Genomic DNA, 19,011 nt, shown 5'->3' with positions numbered 1-19,011 from the left:
TGTTTCTGTAGGCTAACATCATGTTTCTGTCGTCTAACGTCATGTTTCTGTAGGCTAACATCATGTTTCTGTAGGCTAACATGTTTCTGTACTCTAACATCATGTCTCTGTAGGCTAACATCATGTTTCTGTAGTCTAACATCATGTTTCTGTAGGCTAACATCATGTTTCTGTAGGCTAACATGTTTCTGTAGTCTAACATCATGTCTCTGTAGGCTAACATCATGTTTCTGTAGTCTAACATCATGTTTCTGTAGGCTAACATCATGTTTCTGTAGGCTAACATGTTTCTGTAGTCTAACATCATGTTTCTGTAGGCTAACATCATGTTTCTGTAGTCTAACATCATGTTTCTGTAGGCTAACATCATGTTTCTGTAGGCTAACATGTTTCTGTAGTCTAACATCATGTTTCTGTAGGCTAACATGTTTCTGTAGTCTAACATCATGTTTCTGTAGGCTAACGTCATGTTTCTGTAGGCTAACATCATGTTTCTGTAGTCTAACATCATGTTTCTGTAGTCTAACGTCATGTTTCTGTAGGCTAACGTCATGTTTCTGTAGGCTAACATCATGTTTCTGTAGGCTAACATCATGATTCTGTAGGCTAACGTCATGTTTCTGTAGGCTAACGTCATGTTTCTTTAGGATAACGTCATGTTTCTGTAGGCTAACGTCATGTTTCTGTAGACTAACGTCATGTTTCTGTAGACTAACGTCATGTTTCTGTAGGCTAACGTCATGTTTCTGTAGGCTAATGTCATGTTTCTGTAGGTTAGCATGTTTCTGTAGGCTAACATCATGTTTCTGTAGGCTAATGTCATGTTTCTGTAGGCTAACATCATGTTTCTGTAGGCTAACATCATATTTCTGTAGGTTAACATGTTTCTGTAGGTTAGCATGTTTCTGGACGCTAACTTCATGTTTCTGTAGTCTAACATCATGTTTCTGTAGGCTAACATCATGTTTCTGTAGGCTAACATCATGTTTCTGTAGGCTAACATGTTTCTGTAGTCTAACATCATGTTTCTGTAGGCTAACGTCATGTTTCTGTAGGCTAACATCATGTTTCTGTAGGCTAACGTCATGTTTCTGTAGTCTAACATCATGTTTCTGTAGGCTAACATGTTTCTGTAGGCTAATGTCATGTTTCTGTAGGTTAGCATGTTTCTGTAGGCTAACATCATGTTTCTGTAGGCTAATGTCATGTTTCTGTAGGCTAACATCATGTTTCTGTAGGCTAACATCATATTTCTGTAGGTTAACATGTTTCTGTAGGTTAGCATGTTTCTGGACGCTAACTTCATGTTTCTGTAGTCTAACATCATGTTTCTGTAGGCTAACATCATGTTTCTGTAGGCTAACATGTTTCTGTAGTCTAACATCATGTTTCTGTAGGCTAACGTCATGTTTCTGTAGGCTAACATCATGTTTCTGTAGGCTAACATGTTTCTGTAGTCTAACATCATGTTTCTGTAGGCTAACATGTTTCTGTAGTCTAACATCATGTTTCTGTAGGCTAACGTCATGTTTCTGTAGGCTAACATCATGTTTCTGTAGGCTAACGCCATGTTTCTGTAGTCTAACATCATGTTTCTGTAGGCTAACATGTTTCTGTAGGCTAACATCATGTTTCTGTAGGCTAACATCATGTTTCTGTAGGCTAACATGTTTCTGTAGGCTAACATGTTTCTGTAGGATGTGTAGGCTAACATCATGTTTCTGTAGGCTAACATCATATTTCTGTAGGTTAACATGTTTCTGTAGGTTAGCATGTTTCTGGACGCTAACTTCATGTTTCTGTAGTCTAACATCATGTTTCTGTAGGCTAACATCATGTTTCTGTAGGCTAACATCATGTTTCTGTAGGCTAACATGTTTCTGTAGTCTAACATCATGTTTCTGTAGGCTAACGTCATGTTTCTGTAGGCTAACATCATGTTTCTGTAGGCTAACGTCATGTTTCTGTAGTCTAACATCATGTTTCTGTAGGCTAACATGTTTCTGTAGGCTAATGTCATGTTTCTGTAGGTTAGCATGTTTCTGTAGGCTAACATCATGTTTCTGTAGGCTAATGTCATGTTTCTGTAGGCTAACATCATGTTTCTGTAGGCTAACATCATATTTCTGTAGGTTAACATGTTTCTGTAGGTTAGCATGTTTCTGGACGCTAACTTCATGTTTCTGTAGTCTAACATCATGTTTCTGTAGGCTAACATCATGTTTCTGTAGGCTAACATGTTTCTGTAGTCTAACATCATGTTTCTGTAGGCTAACGTCATGTTTCTGTAGGCTAACATCATGTTTCTGTAGGCTAACATGTTTCTGTAGTCTAACATCATGTTTCTGTAGGCTAACATGTTTCTGTAGTCTAACATCATGTTTCTGTAGGCTAACGTCATGTTTCTGTAGGCTAACATCATGTTTCTGTAGGCTAACGCCATGTTTCTGTAGTCTAACATCATGTTTCTGTAGGCTAACATGTTTCTGTAGGCTAACATCATGTTTCTGTAGGCTAACATCATGTTTCTGTAGGCTAACATGTTTCTGTAGGCTAACATGTTTCTGTAGGTTAACATGTTTCTGTAGGCTAACATCATGTTTCTGTAGGCTAACATCATGTTTCTGTAGTCTAACATCATGTTTCTGTAGTCTAACATCATGTTTCTGTAGGCTAACATGTTTCTGTAGTGTAACATCATGTTTCTGTAGGCTAACATCATGTTTCTGTAGGCTAACATCATGTTTCTGTAGGCTAACATGTTTCTGTACGCTAATGTCATGTTTCTGTAGGTTAGCATGTTTATGTACGCTAACGTCATGTTTCTGTAGTCTAATGTCATGTTTCTGTAGGTTAGCATGTTTCTGTACGCTAACTTCATGTTTCTGTAGGTTAACATCATGTTTTGTTGTACGGGTGATGAGTAGACAATTCACTTAATCTCTTTATGGTCTTCTTTTGTATTCCTTTTGTCCCTAGCATGCCGTGGGACTGTTCGCCTTCCAATTACCGTCTCTGTCTTACGTATGTGTGTGTGTGTGTATGTGTGTGTGTGTGTATGTGTGTATGTGTGTGTGTGTATGCTTCACAGACGCTCTTTGTTTGTTTGTTGTGTACAACTGCTCCTATGTGCCTTGTTCTATGACCAAGTGTTTTATGCTATTCTGTCTGCATTTGTGTGGATTATAACTTTTATTTGTGTTTATGCTCCTGTGTGTGTGTATTCAGTATGTCTTCTGCCAGTATGTGTATGTCTCGATGTATAAGTGTGATGTTTACCCCCTCTGCACTCCTCCCTCCCTCCATCCATCCCTCCATTACTCTGACCTGGGTGGGGTGGGGTGTGTTTGCAGGTAACTGGCTTAAGCGGTCATCTCTGTCTGGGCTGACCGACGGGGTGGAGGACTTGTTGGACATCAGCTCTGTGGACCGACTCTCCTTCATCCGCCAGAGCTCCAAGGTCAGGGGTCACCTACTGACCACAAGGGGTCGTGTCTCTCACAACTGTCTACTTCAGTGCTCTCCGACCCTGTTCCTGGAGAACTACCATCCTGTAGGGTTTCGCTCCAACCCAAGTTGTAACTAACCTGATTCAGCTTATCAACCAGCTAACTATTAGAATCAGGTGTGCTAAATTAGGGTTGGAGTGAAAACCTACAGGACGGTAGCTCTCCAGGAACAGGGTTGGAGAGCCCTGGTCTTACAGCCATGGGCTGATGTATAACCTTTTCTCACAACTGAGCTGAGCACACACATGTCCTCTTGTATTGGCATTTTGATCATTTCTAAGGGATAGACAAGAAAATCTATTTAAATGACAAAATGACTAGTTAGATGGTTTGTGTTTCTTTTGTTTACAACTTGTTATTTCTGTTTATATATTTATTTATCTTTTTAATGCTACATATTTGTTGTTCTACTGCCGGTGGTGTGGACAGTCTTTTCTCTCTCCACCGCCCCTGCCTGCAGGTGAAGTTCACCAGCAACGTGAAGCTGTCAGAGTGCGGAGGGGGAGCGGGGGCGTGGAGTACGGCCGGGACGAGGAGGAGAATTTCTTCAAGCGGCTCGGTAAATGGCGGTCTGGCAGGCGGAACCCATCCAAGCTTCACCACACAGAAGAGAAAGATGGTAGACCCCCGGGGTGTCCCCTATCACCCCCCGCCCGCTCGCCCCCTCACCCCGCCCGCCGCTCTGTGTGTATGTGCCTGACTGTCCTGTTCCATCCGTAGTCTGTCTATGGTCTGTCCGTTGGCCTGTCCTGTGCGTCCAGTGATCTGTACACTCTGCCGCCATCTTTCATGCTAGTGGTGTTTGTATGTATTTGTCGACCACTGCCTGTGCAAGCCCCTGGCAGATTGAGGGGGAGACCCCTAGCATATACATGCCCTAGACTCATATATGATGCCCTAGACTCATACATGATGCCCTAGACTCATACATGATGCCTTAGACTCATACATGATGCCCTAGACTCATACATGATACCCTAGACTGATACATGATGCCCTAGACTCATACATGATGCCCTAGACTCATACATGATGCCCTAGACAGATACATGATGCCCTAGACTCATACATGATGCCCTAGACTGATACATGATGCCCTAGACAGATACATGATGCCCTAGACTGATACATGATGCCCTAGACTCATACATGATGCCCTAGACTCATACATGATACCCTAGACTCATACATGATACCCTGGACTCATACATGATGCCCTAGACTCATACATGATGCCCTAGACTCATACATGATGCCCTAGACTCATACATGATGCCCTAGACTCATACATGATGCCCTAGACTCATACATGATACCCTAGACTGTTACATGATGCCCTAGACTTATACATGATGCCCTAGACTCATACATGATACCCTAGACAGTTACATGATGCCCTAGACTCATACATGATACCCTAGACTGTTACATGATGCCCTAGACTCATACATGATACCCTAGACTGTTACATGATGCCCTAGACTCATACATGATACCCTAGACAGTTACATGATGCCCTAGACTCATATATGATACCCTAGACTGTTACATGATGCCCTAGACTCATATATGATACCCTAGACTGTTACATGATGCCCTAGACTCATTCATGATACCCTAGACTGTTACATGATGCCCTAGACTCATACATGATGCCTAGACTCATGCATGATGCCCTAGACTGATACATGATACCCTAGACTCATACATGATGCCCTAGACTCATACATGATGCCCTAGACTCATACATGATACCCTAGACTGTTACATGATGCCCTAGACTTATACATGATGCCCTAGACTCATACATGATACCCTAGACAGTTACATGATGCCCTAGACTCATATATGATGCCCTAGACTCATACATGATACCCTAGACTCATACATGATGCCCTAGACTCATACATGATACCCTAGACTCATACATGATGCCCTAGACTCATACATGATACCCTAGACTCATACATGATACCCTAACATGGGGACTCCAGAAGTTATAGTAACCATCAGCCTTTTAAGCAAATGCCCATCTTTTAGCTCACTGGACAGTTCCCACACCGACAGGCCCTTATTATATCCCATTGGGGATTTTTTTGTCCCCGGGGTCTGTTCCATCCCTGTTTAATGGCAGCCATATTGAACTCTTCTCCTGGCCAGAGGAAGCTCCATGGTCCTTCTGCTAGCATGGCACAATCTAGCCACATACGGACACCTCCAATGTCCCCATGGATATGAGAGACAGGTAGAGGGACCGGGAGAAGGAGGGAGAGAGGGACAAGACAGGTAGATGGAGGAGGGAGAGAGGGACCAGACAGGTAGAGGGACCGGGAGAAAGAGGGAGAGAGAGACAAGACAGGTAGACGGAGGAGGGAGAGAGGGACCAGACAGGTAGAGGGACCAGGAGAAGGAGGGAGAGAGGGACAAGACAGGTAGACGGAGGAGGGAGAGAGGGACCAGACAGGTAGAGGGACCGGGAGAAGGAGGGAGAGAGGGACAAGACAGGTAGAGAGACCGGGAGAAGGAGGGAGAGAGGGACAAGACAGGTAGAGGGAGGCGGGAGAGAGGGACCAGACAGGTAGAGGGACCAGGAGAAGGAGGGAAAGAGGGACAAGACAGGTAGAGGGACCGGGAGAAGGAGGGAGAGAGACAAGACAGGTAGAGGGACCGGGAGAAGGAGGGAAAGAGGGACAAGACAGGTAGAGGGACCGGGAGAAGGAGGGAAAGAGGGACAAGACAGGTAGAGGGACCGGGAGAAGGAGGGAGAGAGGGACAAGACAGGTAGAGGGACCGGGAGAGAGGGACAAGACAGGTAGAGGGACTGGGAGAAGGAGGGAGAGAGGGACAAGACAGGGAAGAGGAGAGGGGGATAGACGAGGGGTAGATAGTGAGACTCCAAACACAACATGTGGGGCACATGGTGCTGTAACTGTCTTGTCTTTGTTGAACCACTTATCCCATTATGGACAGAAACCCACAAAATCAAGAAATATTACCATGAAGAGTTACAACAAAGTCATCATATTTGTTGAATGTTGCACATTTCCTTGCTTAATGACCGTGTGTCCATCTTTCTCTCCAGCTTCGTTTGTTAAGTGGCTCGATGGTGCTTTTCGTTCAATGGATTCAGACATGACCTAATCATGCTATGTTCTATAGTCTGTTCTCTCCTTCTTTTGTGTGATCATGTTGCTATATGGGTGTGTCATTCATGCCAGCACTCGCAAAGATATTGCCCAGAGCCCTGAGTTTTTCCTGGTTAGATCAGATGGTCAGAAAAACCTCCAGGCTCTAGTTATGCTGTAGAATAGAGGTCCAGGCCCCAGATGGCTCTAGTCTGCTCTACTCACCTCTTTTCCTTCTGTTACTGCTGTTTCTATCGCTGTTCTCCCCCATCACTTCCTCCCTCCCCCTTCCTCTCTCTGTTCTCCCCCATCACTTCCTCCCTCCCCCTTCCTCTCTCTCTGTTCTCCCCCATCACTTCCTCCCTCCCCCTTCCTCTCTCTCTTCTCTTCCTATCCTCCTATCCCTCCCCTCCTCTTCCTCCCTCCCCCTTCCTCTCTCTCTGTTCTCCCCCATCACTTCCTCCCTCCCCCTTCCTCTCTCTCTGTTCTCCCCCATCACTTCCTCCCTCCCCCTTCCTCTCTCTGTTCTCCCCCATCACTTCCTCCCTCCCCCCTCCTCTCTCTCTGTTCTCCCCCATCACTTCCTCCCTCCCCCTTCCTCTCTCTCTGTTCTCCCCCATCACTTCCTCCTTCCCCCTTCCTCTCTCTGTTCTCCCCCCATCACTTCCTCCCTCCCCCTTCCTCTCTCTCTGTTCTCCCCCATCACTTCCTCCCTCCCCCTTCCTCTCTCTCTGTTCTCCCCCATCACTTCCTCCCTCCCCTTCCTCTCTCTGTTCTCCCCCATCACTTCCTCCCTCCCCCTTCCTCTCTCTGTTCTCCCCCATCACTTCCTCCCTCCCCCTTCCTCTCTCTGTTCTCCCCCATCACTTCCTCCCTCCCCCTTCCTCTCTCTGTATCTCTCTCTGTTCTCCCCCATCACTTCCTCCCTCCCCCTTCCTCTCTCTGTTCTCCCCCATCACTTCCTCCCTCCCCCTTCCTCTCTCTGTATCTCTCTCTGTTCTCCCCCATCACTTCCTCCCTCCCCCTTCCTCTCTCTGTTCTCCCCCATCACTTCCTCCCTCCCCCTTCCTCTCTCTGTTCTCCCCCATCACTTCCTCCCTCCCCCTTCCTCTCTCTGTTCTCCCCCATCAATTCCTCCCTCCCCCTTCCTCTCTCTGTATCTCTCTCTGTTCTCCCCCATCACTTCCTCCCTCCCCCTTCCTCTCTCTCTGTTCTCCCCCATCACTTCCTCCCTCCCCCTTCCTCTCTCTCTTCTCTTCCTATCCTCCTATCCCTCCCCTCCTCTTCCTCCCTCCCCCTTCCTCTCTCTCTGTTCTCCCCCATCACTTCCTCCCTCCCCCTTCCTCTCTCTCTGTTCTCCCCCATCACTTCCTCCCTCCCCCTTCCTCTCTCTGTTCTCCCCCATCACTTCCTCCCTCCCCCTTCCTCTCTCTGTTCTCCCCCATCACTTCCTCCCTCCCCCTTCCTCTCTCTGTTCTCCCCCATCACTTCCTCCCTCCCCCTTCCTCTCTCTGTTCTCCCCCATCACTTCCTCCCTCCCCCTTCCTCTCTCTCTGTTCTCCCCCATCACTTCCTCCCTCCCCCTTCCTCTCTCTGTTCTCCCCCATCATTTCCTCCTCCCTCCCCTTCCTCTCTCTCTGTTCTCCCCCATCACTTCCTCCCTCCCCCTTCCTCTCTCTCTGTTCTCCCCCATCACTTCCTCCCTCCCCCTTCCTCTCTCTCTTCTCCTCCTATCCTCCTATCCCTCCCCTCCTCTTCCTCTCTCTCTCCTCCTATCCTCCTATCCCTCCCCTCCTCTTCCTCTCTCTCTGTTCTCCCCCATCACTTCCTCCCTCCCCCTTCCTCTCTCTCTTCTCTTCCTATCCTCCTATCCCTCCCCTCCTCTTCCTCTCTCTCTTCTCCTCCTATCCCTCCCCTCCTCTTCCTCTCTCTCTCTTCTCCTCCTATCCTCCTATCCCTCCCCTCCTCTTGCTCTCTCTTATCCTCCTATCCCTCCCCTCCTCTTCCTCTCTCTCTCTTCTCCTCCTATCCTCCTATCCCTCCCCTCCTCTTCCTCTCTCTCTCTTCTCCTCCTATCCTCCTATCCCTCCCCCTTCCTCTTGCTCTCTCTCTCTTCTCCTCCTATCCTCCTATCCCTCCCCTCCTCCTTCCCCTTTTCCTCCGCTCCCTCCTCCCTATCTCTGTATCTATCGCTGTTCTCCCCCATCACTTCCTCCCTCCCCCTTCCTCTTGCTTTCTCTCTCTTCTCCTCCTATCCTCCTATCCCTCCCCTCCTCTTCCTCTCTCTCTCTTCTCCTCCTATCCTCCTATCCCTCCCCTCCTCTTCCTCTCTCTCTCTACTCCTCCTATCCTCCTATCCCTCCCCCTTCCTCTTGCTCTCTCTCTCTTCTCCTCCTATCCTCCTATCCCTCCCCTCCTCTTCCTCTCTCTCTCTTCTCCTCCTATCCTCCTATCCCTCCCCTCCTCCTTCCCCTTTTCCTCCGCTCCCTCCTCCCTATCTCTGTATCTATCGCTGTTCTCCCCCATCACTTCCTCCCTCCCCTTCCTCTTGCTCTCTCTCTCTTCTCCTCCTATCCCTCCCCTCCTCTTCCTCTCTCTCTCTTCTCCTCCTTCTCCTCTTATCCTCCTATCCCTCCCCTCTCCCCTCCTCTCTTTCTCTCATCTACCCTTCCCCATCCTTCCCATTCCTCATCTCCCCTCCCCCGCTCTCTCTCTTCTCCTCCTTCTCCTCCTATCCTCCTATCCCGCCCCTCCTCCTTCCCCTTTTCCTCCGCTCCCTCCTCCCTATCTCTGTATCTATCGCTGTTCTCCCCCATCACTTCCTCCCTCCCCCTTCCTCTCTCTCTCTTCTCCTCCTATCCCTCCCCTCCTCTTCCTCTCTCTCTTCTCCTCCTATCCCTCCCCTCCTCTTCCTCTCTCTCTCTTCTCCTCCTATCCTCCTATCCCTCCCCTCCTCTTGCTCTCTCTCTCTTCTCCTCCTTCTCCTCTTATCCTCCTATCCCTCCCCTCTCCCTCTCCCCTCCTCTCTTTCTCTTTCTCTCATCTACCCTTCCCCATCCTTCCCATACCTCATCTCCCCTCCCCCTCTCTCTCTCCCGCTCCCTTCCTCCTCCACCAGGGCCCCAGGGGTTCCAGGAGCGCCTGGCAGCCAGCCAGGAGGCCATGAAGAACAAGAACGTGGTGAACCTGACCGCCATCCGCCAGGGCATGAAACGCTTCCAGTTCCTGTTGAACTGCTGCGAGCCAGGCACCATCCCTGACGCATCCATCCTGGCCGCTGCGCTCGACCTGGTCAGTTATACAGTAGTCTCAGGCTGGAGTTAAATCAAACCACTCATGTGAATGTTTACACATTGTCTTTGTTTAATTCAGTGTTTTTCAAACCTGTCCTCTGGATTCCCCAGACTTTCCACATATTTCATCTGTTCCAATACTAGCACATCTTATTCAATGAATCAATGATCAATCAACTGCTGTATACTCCTGTGAGGGGAGTCTACCAGGTAGTAATAAGCCTTTTTTACTAGACTCAACCGTTCTGGAATGTTATTTGACAGAGGGAAAAATGTGTAAATATTGCAATATGGGATTGATTGAAGTAAGCTTTCAGTGATCTGACAGGACATTATTGTACTTCCTGGTGTCCGACAGGAAGCTCCCGTGGTTGCCAGAGCCTCCCTGTTTCTGGAGTGCGCCCGCTTCGTCCACCGTTGTAACCGTGGCAACTGGCCCGAGTGGATGAAGGGTCACCACGTGAACATCACCAAGCGGGGTCTGTCTCGGGGGCGCTCGCCCGTGGTGGGAAACAAGAGGAACCAGAAGCTCCAGTGGAATGCAGCCAAGCACTTCTGTCAATGGGGAGATGTGAGTGACTTTCTGATGGGATGAGCAACTATCAAATGATTCTACTGACCGAGATTGTGTATGAAGACTGGCGCTAATAGTGTGTGTGTGCCTGTCTCTGGCCTTCCTCTCCCAGGCCATTGGTACACGTCTCAGTGAGCTGTGCCACTCAGACAGCGAGAGTCCTGCCAACATCCTGGGTTTTATCTATGACGAGGAGACCAAGCGAAGATTGAGAAAGGAGGATGAGGAGGAGGACTACTTAGACGACAGTAAGCCATAGAAAAGGAAAATGTCACCTTAAAGGGAAATATGGTTCACAGAAGAATCTTGTTCATCTGTATTTTTAGTCAACTATCCCTTTAAATTAGCATAATGCGCAAATCCCCATAGAAACATGTCATTTTAAGCTAGAGATATGTGTTTTTGTCCATTCATTTCCACATCTGCCGTGAAAGCTGACAGAGCTAGAGTGTTGTTTGTCAGACCATGAGGCATTCCGAAAATTGGTCTTCTCGCAAAATCGTCTATAGCGCCCAAACGGTTTGGAAAGACGAGACTCTCACGAACAAGATGGTGTTCTCAGTTTTGCACTATGACCCCCACAAGCTAGCCGATCTGCCATCTTCTGTCTGTAGCATCCCAACAGTTTGGTCTACATACTATGACCCCCACAAGCTGCTTTGGACTCGTCTGAAGTCGGTTGCCTAGTCTACGCCATTTTACCTGCTGTTGTTGTGCTAGCTGATTAGCTGTTGTCTCACCTACTGTTTTAGCTAGCTTTCCCAATTCAACACCTGTGATTACTGTATGCCTCGCTGTATGTCTCTCTCAAGTGTCAATATGCCTTGTATACTGTTGTTCAGGTTAGTTATCATTGTTTTAGTTCACAATGGAGCCCCTAGTTCCACTCTTCATACCCCTGATAACTCCTTTGTCCCACCTCCCACACATGCGGTGACCTCACCCATTACTACCAGCATGTCCAGAGATACAACCTCTCTCATCATCACCCAGTGCCTGGGCTTACCTCCGCTGTACCCGCACCCCACCATACCCCTGTCTGCGCATTATGCCCTGAATATATTCTACCATGCCCAGAAACCTGCTCCTCTTATTCTCTGTCCCCAACGCTCTAGGTGACCAGTTTTGATAGCCTTTAGCCGCACCCTCATACTACTCCTTCTCTGTTCCGCGGGTGATGTGGAGGTAAACCCAGGCCCTGCATGTCCCCAGGCACCCTCATTTGTTGACTTCTGTGATCGAAAAAGCCTTGGTTTCATGCATGTCAACATCAGAAGCCTCCTCCCTAAGTTTGTCTTACTCACTGCTTTAGCACACTCTGCTAACCCTGATGTCCTTGCTGTGTCTGAATCCTGGCTCAGGAAGGCCACCAAAAATTCTGAGATTTCCATACCCAACTATAACATCTTCCGTCAAGATAGAACTGCCAAAGGGGGAGGAGTTGCAGTTTACTGCAGAGATAGCCTGCAAAGTAATGTCATACTTTCCAGGTCCATACCCAAACAGTTCGAACTACTAATTTTGAAAATTACTCTCTCCAGAAATAAGTCTCTCACGGTTGCCGCCTGCTACCGACCCCCCTCAGCTCCCAGCTGTGCCCTGGACACCATTTGTGAATTGATCGCCCCCCATCTAGCTTCAGAGTTTGTTCTGTTAGGTGACCTAAACTGGGATATGCTTAACACCCCGCCAGTCCTACAATCTAAGCTAGATGCCCTCAATCTCACACAAATCATCAAGGAACCCACCAGGTACAACCCTAACTCTGTAAACAAGGGCACCCTCATAGACGTCATCCTGACCAACTGGCCCTCCAAATACACCTCCGCTGTCTTCAACCAGGATCTCAGCGATCACTGCCTCATTGCCTGTATCCGCTACGGAGCCGCAGTCAAACGACCACCCCTCATCACTGTCAAACGCTCCCTAAAACACTTCTGTGACCCGGCCTTTCTAATCGACCTGGCCCGGGTATCCTGGAAGGACATTGACCTCATCCCGTCAGCTGCCCACTGCACTGAGGCTAGGTAACACGGTCACCACTGATAAATCCATGATTATCGAAAACTTCAATAAGCATTTCTCAACGGCTGGCCATGCCTTCCGCCTGGCTACTTCAACCTCGGCCAACAGTTCCGCCCCCCCCCCCCCGCAGCTCCTCGCCCAAGCCTCTCTAGGTTCTCCTTTACCCAAATCCAGATAGCAGATGTTCTGAAAGAGCTGCAAAACCTGGACCCGTACAAATCAGCTGGGCGTGACAATCTGGACCCTCTATTTCTGAAACTATCTGCCACCATTGTCGCAACCCCTATTACCAGCCTGTTCAACCTCTCTTTCATCTCGTCTGAGATCCCCAAGGATTGGAAAGCTGCCGCAGTCATCCCCCTCTTCAAAGGGGGAGACACCCTGGACCCAAACTGTTACAGACCTATATCCATCCTGCCCTGCCTATCTAAGGTCTTCGAAAGCCAAGTCAACAAACAGGTCACTGACCATCTCGAATCCCACCGTACCTTCTCCGCTGTGCAATCTGGTTTCCGAGCCGGTCATGGGTGCACCTCAGCCACACTCAAGGTACTAAACGATATCATAACCGCCATCGATAAAAGACAGTACTGTGCAGCCGTCTTCATCGACCTTGCCAAGGCTTTCGACTCTGTCAATCACCATATTCTTATCGGCAGACTCAGTAGCCTTGGTTTTTCGGATGACTGCCTTGCCTGGTTCACCAATTACTTTGCAGACAGAGTTCAGTGTGTCAAATCGGAGGGCATGCTGTCCGGTCCTCTGGCAGTCTCTATGGGGGTGCCACAGGGTTCAATTCTCGGGCCGACTCTTTTCTCTGTGTATATCAATGATGTTGCTCTTGCTGCGGGCGATTCCCTGATCCACCTCTACGCAGACGACACCATTCTATATACTTTCGGCCCGTCTTTGGACACTGTGCTATCTAACCTCCAAACGAGCTTCAATGCCATACAACACTCCTTCCGTGGCCTCCAACTGCTCTTAAACGCTAGTAAAACCAAATGCATGCTTTTCAACCGGTCGCTGCCTGCACCCGCATGCCCGACTAGCATCACCACCCTGGATGGTTCCGACCTAGAATATGTGGACGTCTATAAGTACCTAGGTGTCTGGCTAGACTGCAAACTCTCCTTCCAGACTCATATCAAACATCTCCAATCGAAAATCAAATCAAGAGTCGGCTTTCTATTCCGCAACAAAGCCTCCTTCACTCACGCCGCCAAGCTTACCCTAGTAAAACTGACTATCCTACCGATCCTCGACTTCGGCGATGTCATCTACAAAATGGCTTCCAACACTCTACTCAGCAAACTGGATGCAGTCTATCACAGTGCCATCCGTTTTGTCACTAAAGCACCTTATACCACCCACCACTGCGACTTGTATGCTCTAGTCGGCTGGCCCTCGCTACATATTCGTCGCCAGACCCACTGGCTCCAGGTCATCTACAAGTCCATGCTAGGTAAAGCTCCGCCTTATCTCAGCTCACTGGTCACGATGGAAACACCCATCCGTAGCACGCGCTCCAGCAGGTGTATCTCACTGATCATCCCTAAAGACAACACCTCATTTGTCCGCCTTTCGTTCCAGTACTCTGCTGCCTGTGACTGGAACGAATTGCAAAAATCGCTGAAGTTGGAGACTTTTATCTCCCTCACCAACTTCAAACATCAGCTATCTGAGCAGCTAACCGATCGCTGCAGCTGTACATAGTCTATTGGTAAATAGCCCACCCTTTTCACCTACCTCATCCCCATACTGTTTTTATTTATTTACTTTTCTGCTCTTCTGCACACCAATATCTCTACCTGTACATGACCATCTGATCATTTATCACTCCAGTGTTAATCTGCAAAATTGTAATTATTTGCCTACCTCCTCATGCCTTTTGCACACATTGTATATAGACCCCCCCTTTGTTTTCTACTGTGTTATTGACTTGTTAATTGTTTACTCCATGTGTAACTCTTTGTTGTATGCTCACACTGCTATGCTTTATCTTGGCCAGGTCGCAGTTGCAAATGAGAACTTGTTCTCAACTAGCCTACCTGGTTAAATAAAGGTGAAATAAATAAAAGAGCCGATCTGCCATCTTCTGTCTGTAGCATCCCAACAGCTTGGTCTACACACTATGACCCCCACAAGCTAGCCGATCTGCCATCTTCTGTCTGTAGCATCCCAACAGCTTGGTCTACACACTATGACCCCCACAAGCTAGCCGATCTGCCATCTTCTGTCTGTAGCATCCCAACAGCTTAGTCTACACACTATGACCCCTCTGTGGAAATGATACGAACACGGCAGTTGTTTTGCTCTAGGACCCCACTGCCCTCACTAGACTTGTCTGAAGGTCCCCTGATACCAGTTGAAGATATTAATGGAGGTATAGTGTATGTGGAGACTGTTTAGTGCCAAAACAATGTTCAGATATAGGACAGACACTTCAGAACCAGCTTCCTTTTGATATTTTGGGGGGACTATCTGTTGTTCCATGTAGTGAATCTGTTATTCAATGCATTTGTATGGGCTAATAGCAGTAAGGCCAAGTAAAAACGGTCATCAAATAATTGTTTTATATATTTCTTTTATACTTCAAAGGGTCTTAGATCCTTGGTTTGACCTTCTAAAAACAATTCCATATTGCTTAGTAGAACCCCCCCCTCTTCGACTCTTATGGGTTAAGCCAAATTTTGACCCAAAATATCCGTCCCCAGATACAGTCAACCCAACAAAATGCGGCTGTCCTTTCGCTCTCAAGATGGCCGCCTGCCAGTTACTGCTGGAGATCACCACGTTCCTCAGAGAGACATTCCCCTGCCTCCCCCGGCCACGCACAGAGCCCCAAGTGGTCAGTAGGAGAACTTCACTTACTTGACACTTACTCACTACCTCTAATGCAATCATATCCCTATAAATCAATTGGTGTGTGTGTGTGTGTGTTCGCGCATATTTGTGTGTCTGTCTGTTCGCATATGTCTGTCCATGTGTGTGTGTGTTCACGTGTGCATGTGTGTGTCTGTCCGTGTGTGTATGTCTGCGTTGTGTGTGTTTGTAGGATTTGGAGAGCTGTCGATTGAGGCTGGACCCTGAGCTGAGTCACCACCGTTATGAGAGGAAGATCAGCTTTGCCGGTATCCTAGACGACGAGGACGGCCACGACTCTTTGAACAGCAGCAGCCACACACTCAAGTCTGACACGGCCTGCGACGACAAGAAGGCCCAGGAGCCTCTGGGTAATTGAGTTCTGCTAAGTTGGCCGTGTCATAAGGGTCCCTGTCAGATGAAAATCTCTAAAACAGAAACTTTTCAGGAAATTGAAAAAACGGCCATATTTTCCCACAACCTCCCCCAAACCCCCCAAAATGGGTTGTGTGCCCCATGGAGGTTGGTGGCCCCAGGGCACATGCCCTACGTGTCTGTTCGGTAATCCAGCCCTGTATGTGTGTGCCTTGTGTAAAGTGTTACCAAGATGTTTTAAACCCAGTGTGTGGGAAGTATAGGACTTCATAAACCCAGTGTATGGGAAGTATAGGACTTCATAAACCCAGTGTGTGGGAAGTATAGGACTTCATAAACCCAGTGTATGGGAAGTATAGGACTTCATAAACCCAGTGTATGGGAAGTATAGGACTTCATAAACCCAGTGTATGGGAAGTATAGGACTTCATAAACCCAGTGTATGGGAAGTATGGGACTTCATAAACCCAGTGTATGGGAAGTATAGGACGTCATAAACCCAGTGTATGGGAAGTATGGGACTTCATAAACCCAGTGTATGGGAAGTATGGGACTTCATAAACCCAGTGTATGGGAAGTATAGGACTTCATAAACCCAGTGTGTGGGAAGTATGGGACTTCATAAATCCAGTGTATGGGAAGTATGGGACTTCATAAACCCAGTGTATGGGAAGTATGGGACTTCATAAACCCAGTGTATGGGAAGTATAGGACTTCATAAACCCAGTGTATGGGAAGTATGGGACTTCATAAACCCAGTGTATGGGAAGTATAAGACTTCATAAACCCAGTGTGTGGGAAGTATAGGACTTCATAAACCCAGTGTGTGGGAAGTATAGGACTTCATAAACCCAGTGTATGGGAAGTATGGGACTTCATAAACCCAGTGTATGGGAAGTATAAGACTTCATAAACCCAGTGTGTGGGAAGTATGGGACTTCATAAACCCAGTGTATGGGAAGTATGGGACTTCATAAACCCAGTGTCTGGGAAGTATAGGACTTCATAAACCCAGTGTATGGGAAGTATGGGACTTCATAAACCCAGTGTATGGGAAGTATAGGACTTCATAAACCCAGTGTATGGGAAGTATAGGACTTCATAAACCCAGTGTGTGGGAAGTATGGGACTTCATAAACCCAGTGTATGGGAAGTATAGGACTTCATAAACCCAGTGTATGGGAAGTATGGGACTTCATAAACCCAGTGTATGGGAAGTATAGGACTTCATAAACCCGGTGTTTGGGAAGTATGGGACTTCATAAACCCAGTGTATGGGAAGTATGGGACTTCATAAACCCAGTGTATGGGAAGTATAGGAGTTCATAAATCCAGTGTGTGGGAATTATGGGACTTCATAAATCCAGTGAGATTGCAGACTAACCTTTTGAATTCTGCCCGTCCAGCTCCCATCAGGAAGAGTCGCGCCGGGGGCTCTCGCCTGCTGCAGATCAAGGGGGCCAGGAGTTTCAGGGTGAAGAAGGGGGGCTCTCTGTCCTCCATCCGCCGGGCCGGCAGCCTGAAGAGCACCAAGATGTCCCGCCAAGACTCAGAGTCAGAGAACGAGGAGGGACTGCTGTCCCAGAGCAGGGACACTGTCACTGACATAGGTAACAACACACTAACCACTGATCTCAGAATCCCAACCCCATATCCCAACCTTGACCATTAGGTGGGTGAATAAGATCTGATCTGGTGACAACTTCCATACATAGATCTAAACTAATAGATCATCTGATCTATTCTAATCACAGATGTAGGCACCCTAAATCCGATAAAGTGCACTACATTTGGCCAGAGTCCTATGGAGCCCGATTTGCCTACTACTCAGTCATAGTAGTCACCTGTCATTCAACAACTCTGTATCAACATGTGATGTATAGCATTCATTGTCATCTGTCCCCTTTGAGTAGTTAACTCAATGACGAATGTTGTTTGTTTGATGGGAGATGCAACATAACGGATTTCCACGAGGAGAGTCAATGAAGTAAACTGATACAGTATTGTTGTGTGTTGTGACATGACAGGAAGTCCATGGAGCACCAGTGAACCCAGTATTGAGCCGGAGGGTTCAGGAGGCACCGGCGGAGCAGAGGACAACTACCACCGTAACATGTCCTGGCTACATGTAGGTACTGTGTGTGTGTGCATGTGTGTGCGTACTTTTACGTGCGTACCTACGTGCGTGCATTCAACTGCCCTCATCAAGCCCATTCACCTGCTATAAAGCTAGCACATTGTCCTCATCAAGCCCATTCACCTGTATACACATGCTATAAAGCTAGCACATTGCCCTCATCAAGCCCCATTCACCTGTATACACATGCTATAAAGCTAGCACATTGCCCTCATCAAGCCCATTCACCTGACTACACATGCTATAAAGCTAGCACATTGCCCTCATCAAGCTCATTCACCTGTATGCACATGCTATAAAGCTAGCACATTGCCCTCATCAACCCCATCCACCTGACTACACATGCTATAAAGCTAGCACATTGCCCTCATCAAGCCCATTCACCTGTATACACATGCTATAAAGCTAGCACATTGCCCTCATCAAGCCCCATTCACCTGTATACACATGCTATAAAGCTAGCACATTGCCCTCATCAAGCCCATTCACCTGACTACACATGCTATAAAGCTAGCACATTGCCCTCATCAAGCCCATTCACCTGACTACACATGCTATAAAGCTAGCACATTGCCCTCATCAAGCCCATTCACCTGTATACACATGCTATAAAGCTAGCACATTGTCCTCATCAACCCCATCCACCTGACTACACATGCTATAAAGCTAGCACATTGCCCTCATCAAGCCCATTCACCTGTATACACATGCTATAAAGCTAGCACATTGTCCTCATCAACCCCATTCACCTGTATACACATGCTATAAAGCTAACACATTGTCCTCATCAAGCCCATTCACCTGTATACATGCTATAAAGCTAACACATTGTCCTCATCAAGCCCATTCACCTGTATACACATGCTATAAAGCTAGCACATTGTCCTCATCAAGCCCATTCACCTGTATACACATGCTATAAAGCTAGCACATTGTCCTCATCAACCCCATTCACCTGTATACACATGCTATAAAGCTAGCACATTGCCCTCATCAAGCCCATTCACCTGTATACATGCTATAAAGCTAGCACATTGCCCTCATCAAGCCCATTCACCTGTATACACATGCTATAAAGCTAGCACATTGCCCTCATCAACCCCATTCA

General features: G+C 47.6%; 1 protein-coding gene across 1 annotated transcript in view; it reads left to right on the top strand.

Annotated features, from left to right (window-relative positions):
* LOC109876752 (protein unc-80 homolog) overlaps nucleotides 1-19,011 on the top strand; it is a 106,818-nt gene that overhangs the window by 38,418 nt on the left and 49,389 nt on the right. Inside the window, 10 exon segments of the mRNA XM_031813318.1 lie at nucleotides 3,354-3,460; nucleotides 3,970-4,017; nucleotides 4,020-4,128; nucleotides 9,753-9,925; nucleotides 10,286-10,498; nucleotides 10,614-10,749; nucleotides 15,244-15,377; nucleotides 15,585-15,762; nucleotides 17,173-17,376; nucleotides 17,794-17,894. Of these exon segments, the coding sequence (XP_031669178.1) occupies nucleotides 3,354-3,460; nucleotides 3,970-4,017; nucleotides 4,020-4,128; nucleotides 9,753-9,925; nucleotides 10,286-10,498; nucleotides 10,614-10,749; nucleotides 15,244-15,377; nucleotides 15,585-15,762; nucleotides 17,173-17,376; nucleotides 17,794-17,894 (1,403 nt within the window).

This window comes from Oncorhynchus kisutch, unplaced genomic scaffold (assembly GCF_002021735.2).
Source record: "Oncorhynchus kisutch isolate 150728-3 unplaced genomic scaffold, Okis_V2 Okis05a-Okis16b_hom, whole genome shotgun sequence".
Taxonomy (NCBI): domain Eukaryota; kingdom Metazoa; phylum Chordata; class Actinopteri; order Salmoniformes; family Salmonidae; genus Oncorhynchus; species Oncorhynchus kisutch.
Note: the sequence above shows the minus strand (reverse complement) of the source record. Positions and strands in the feature narration are given on the sequence as shown.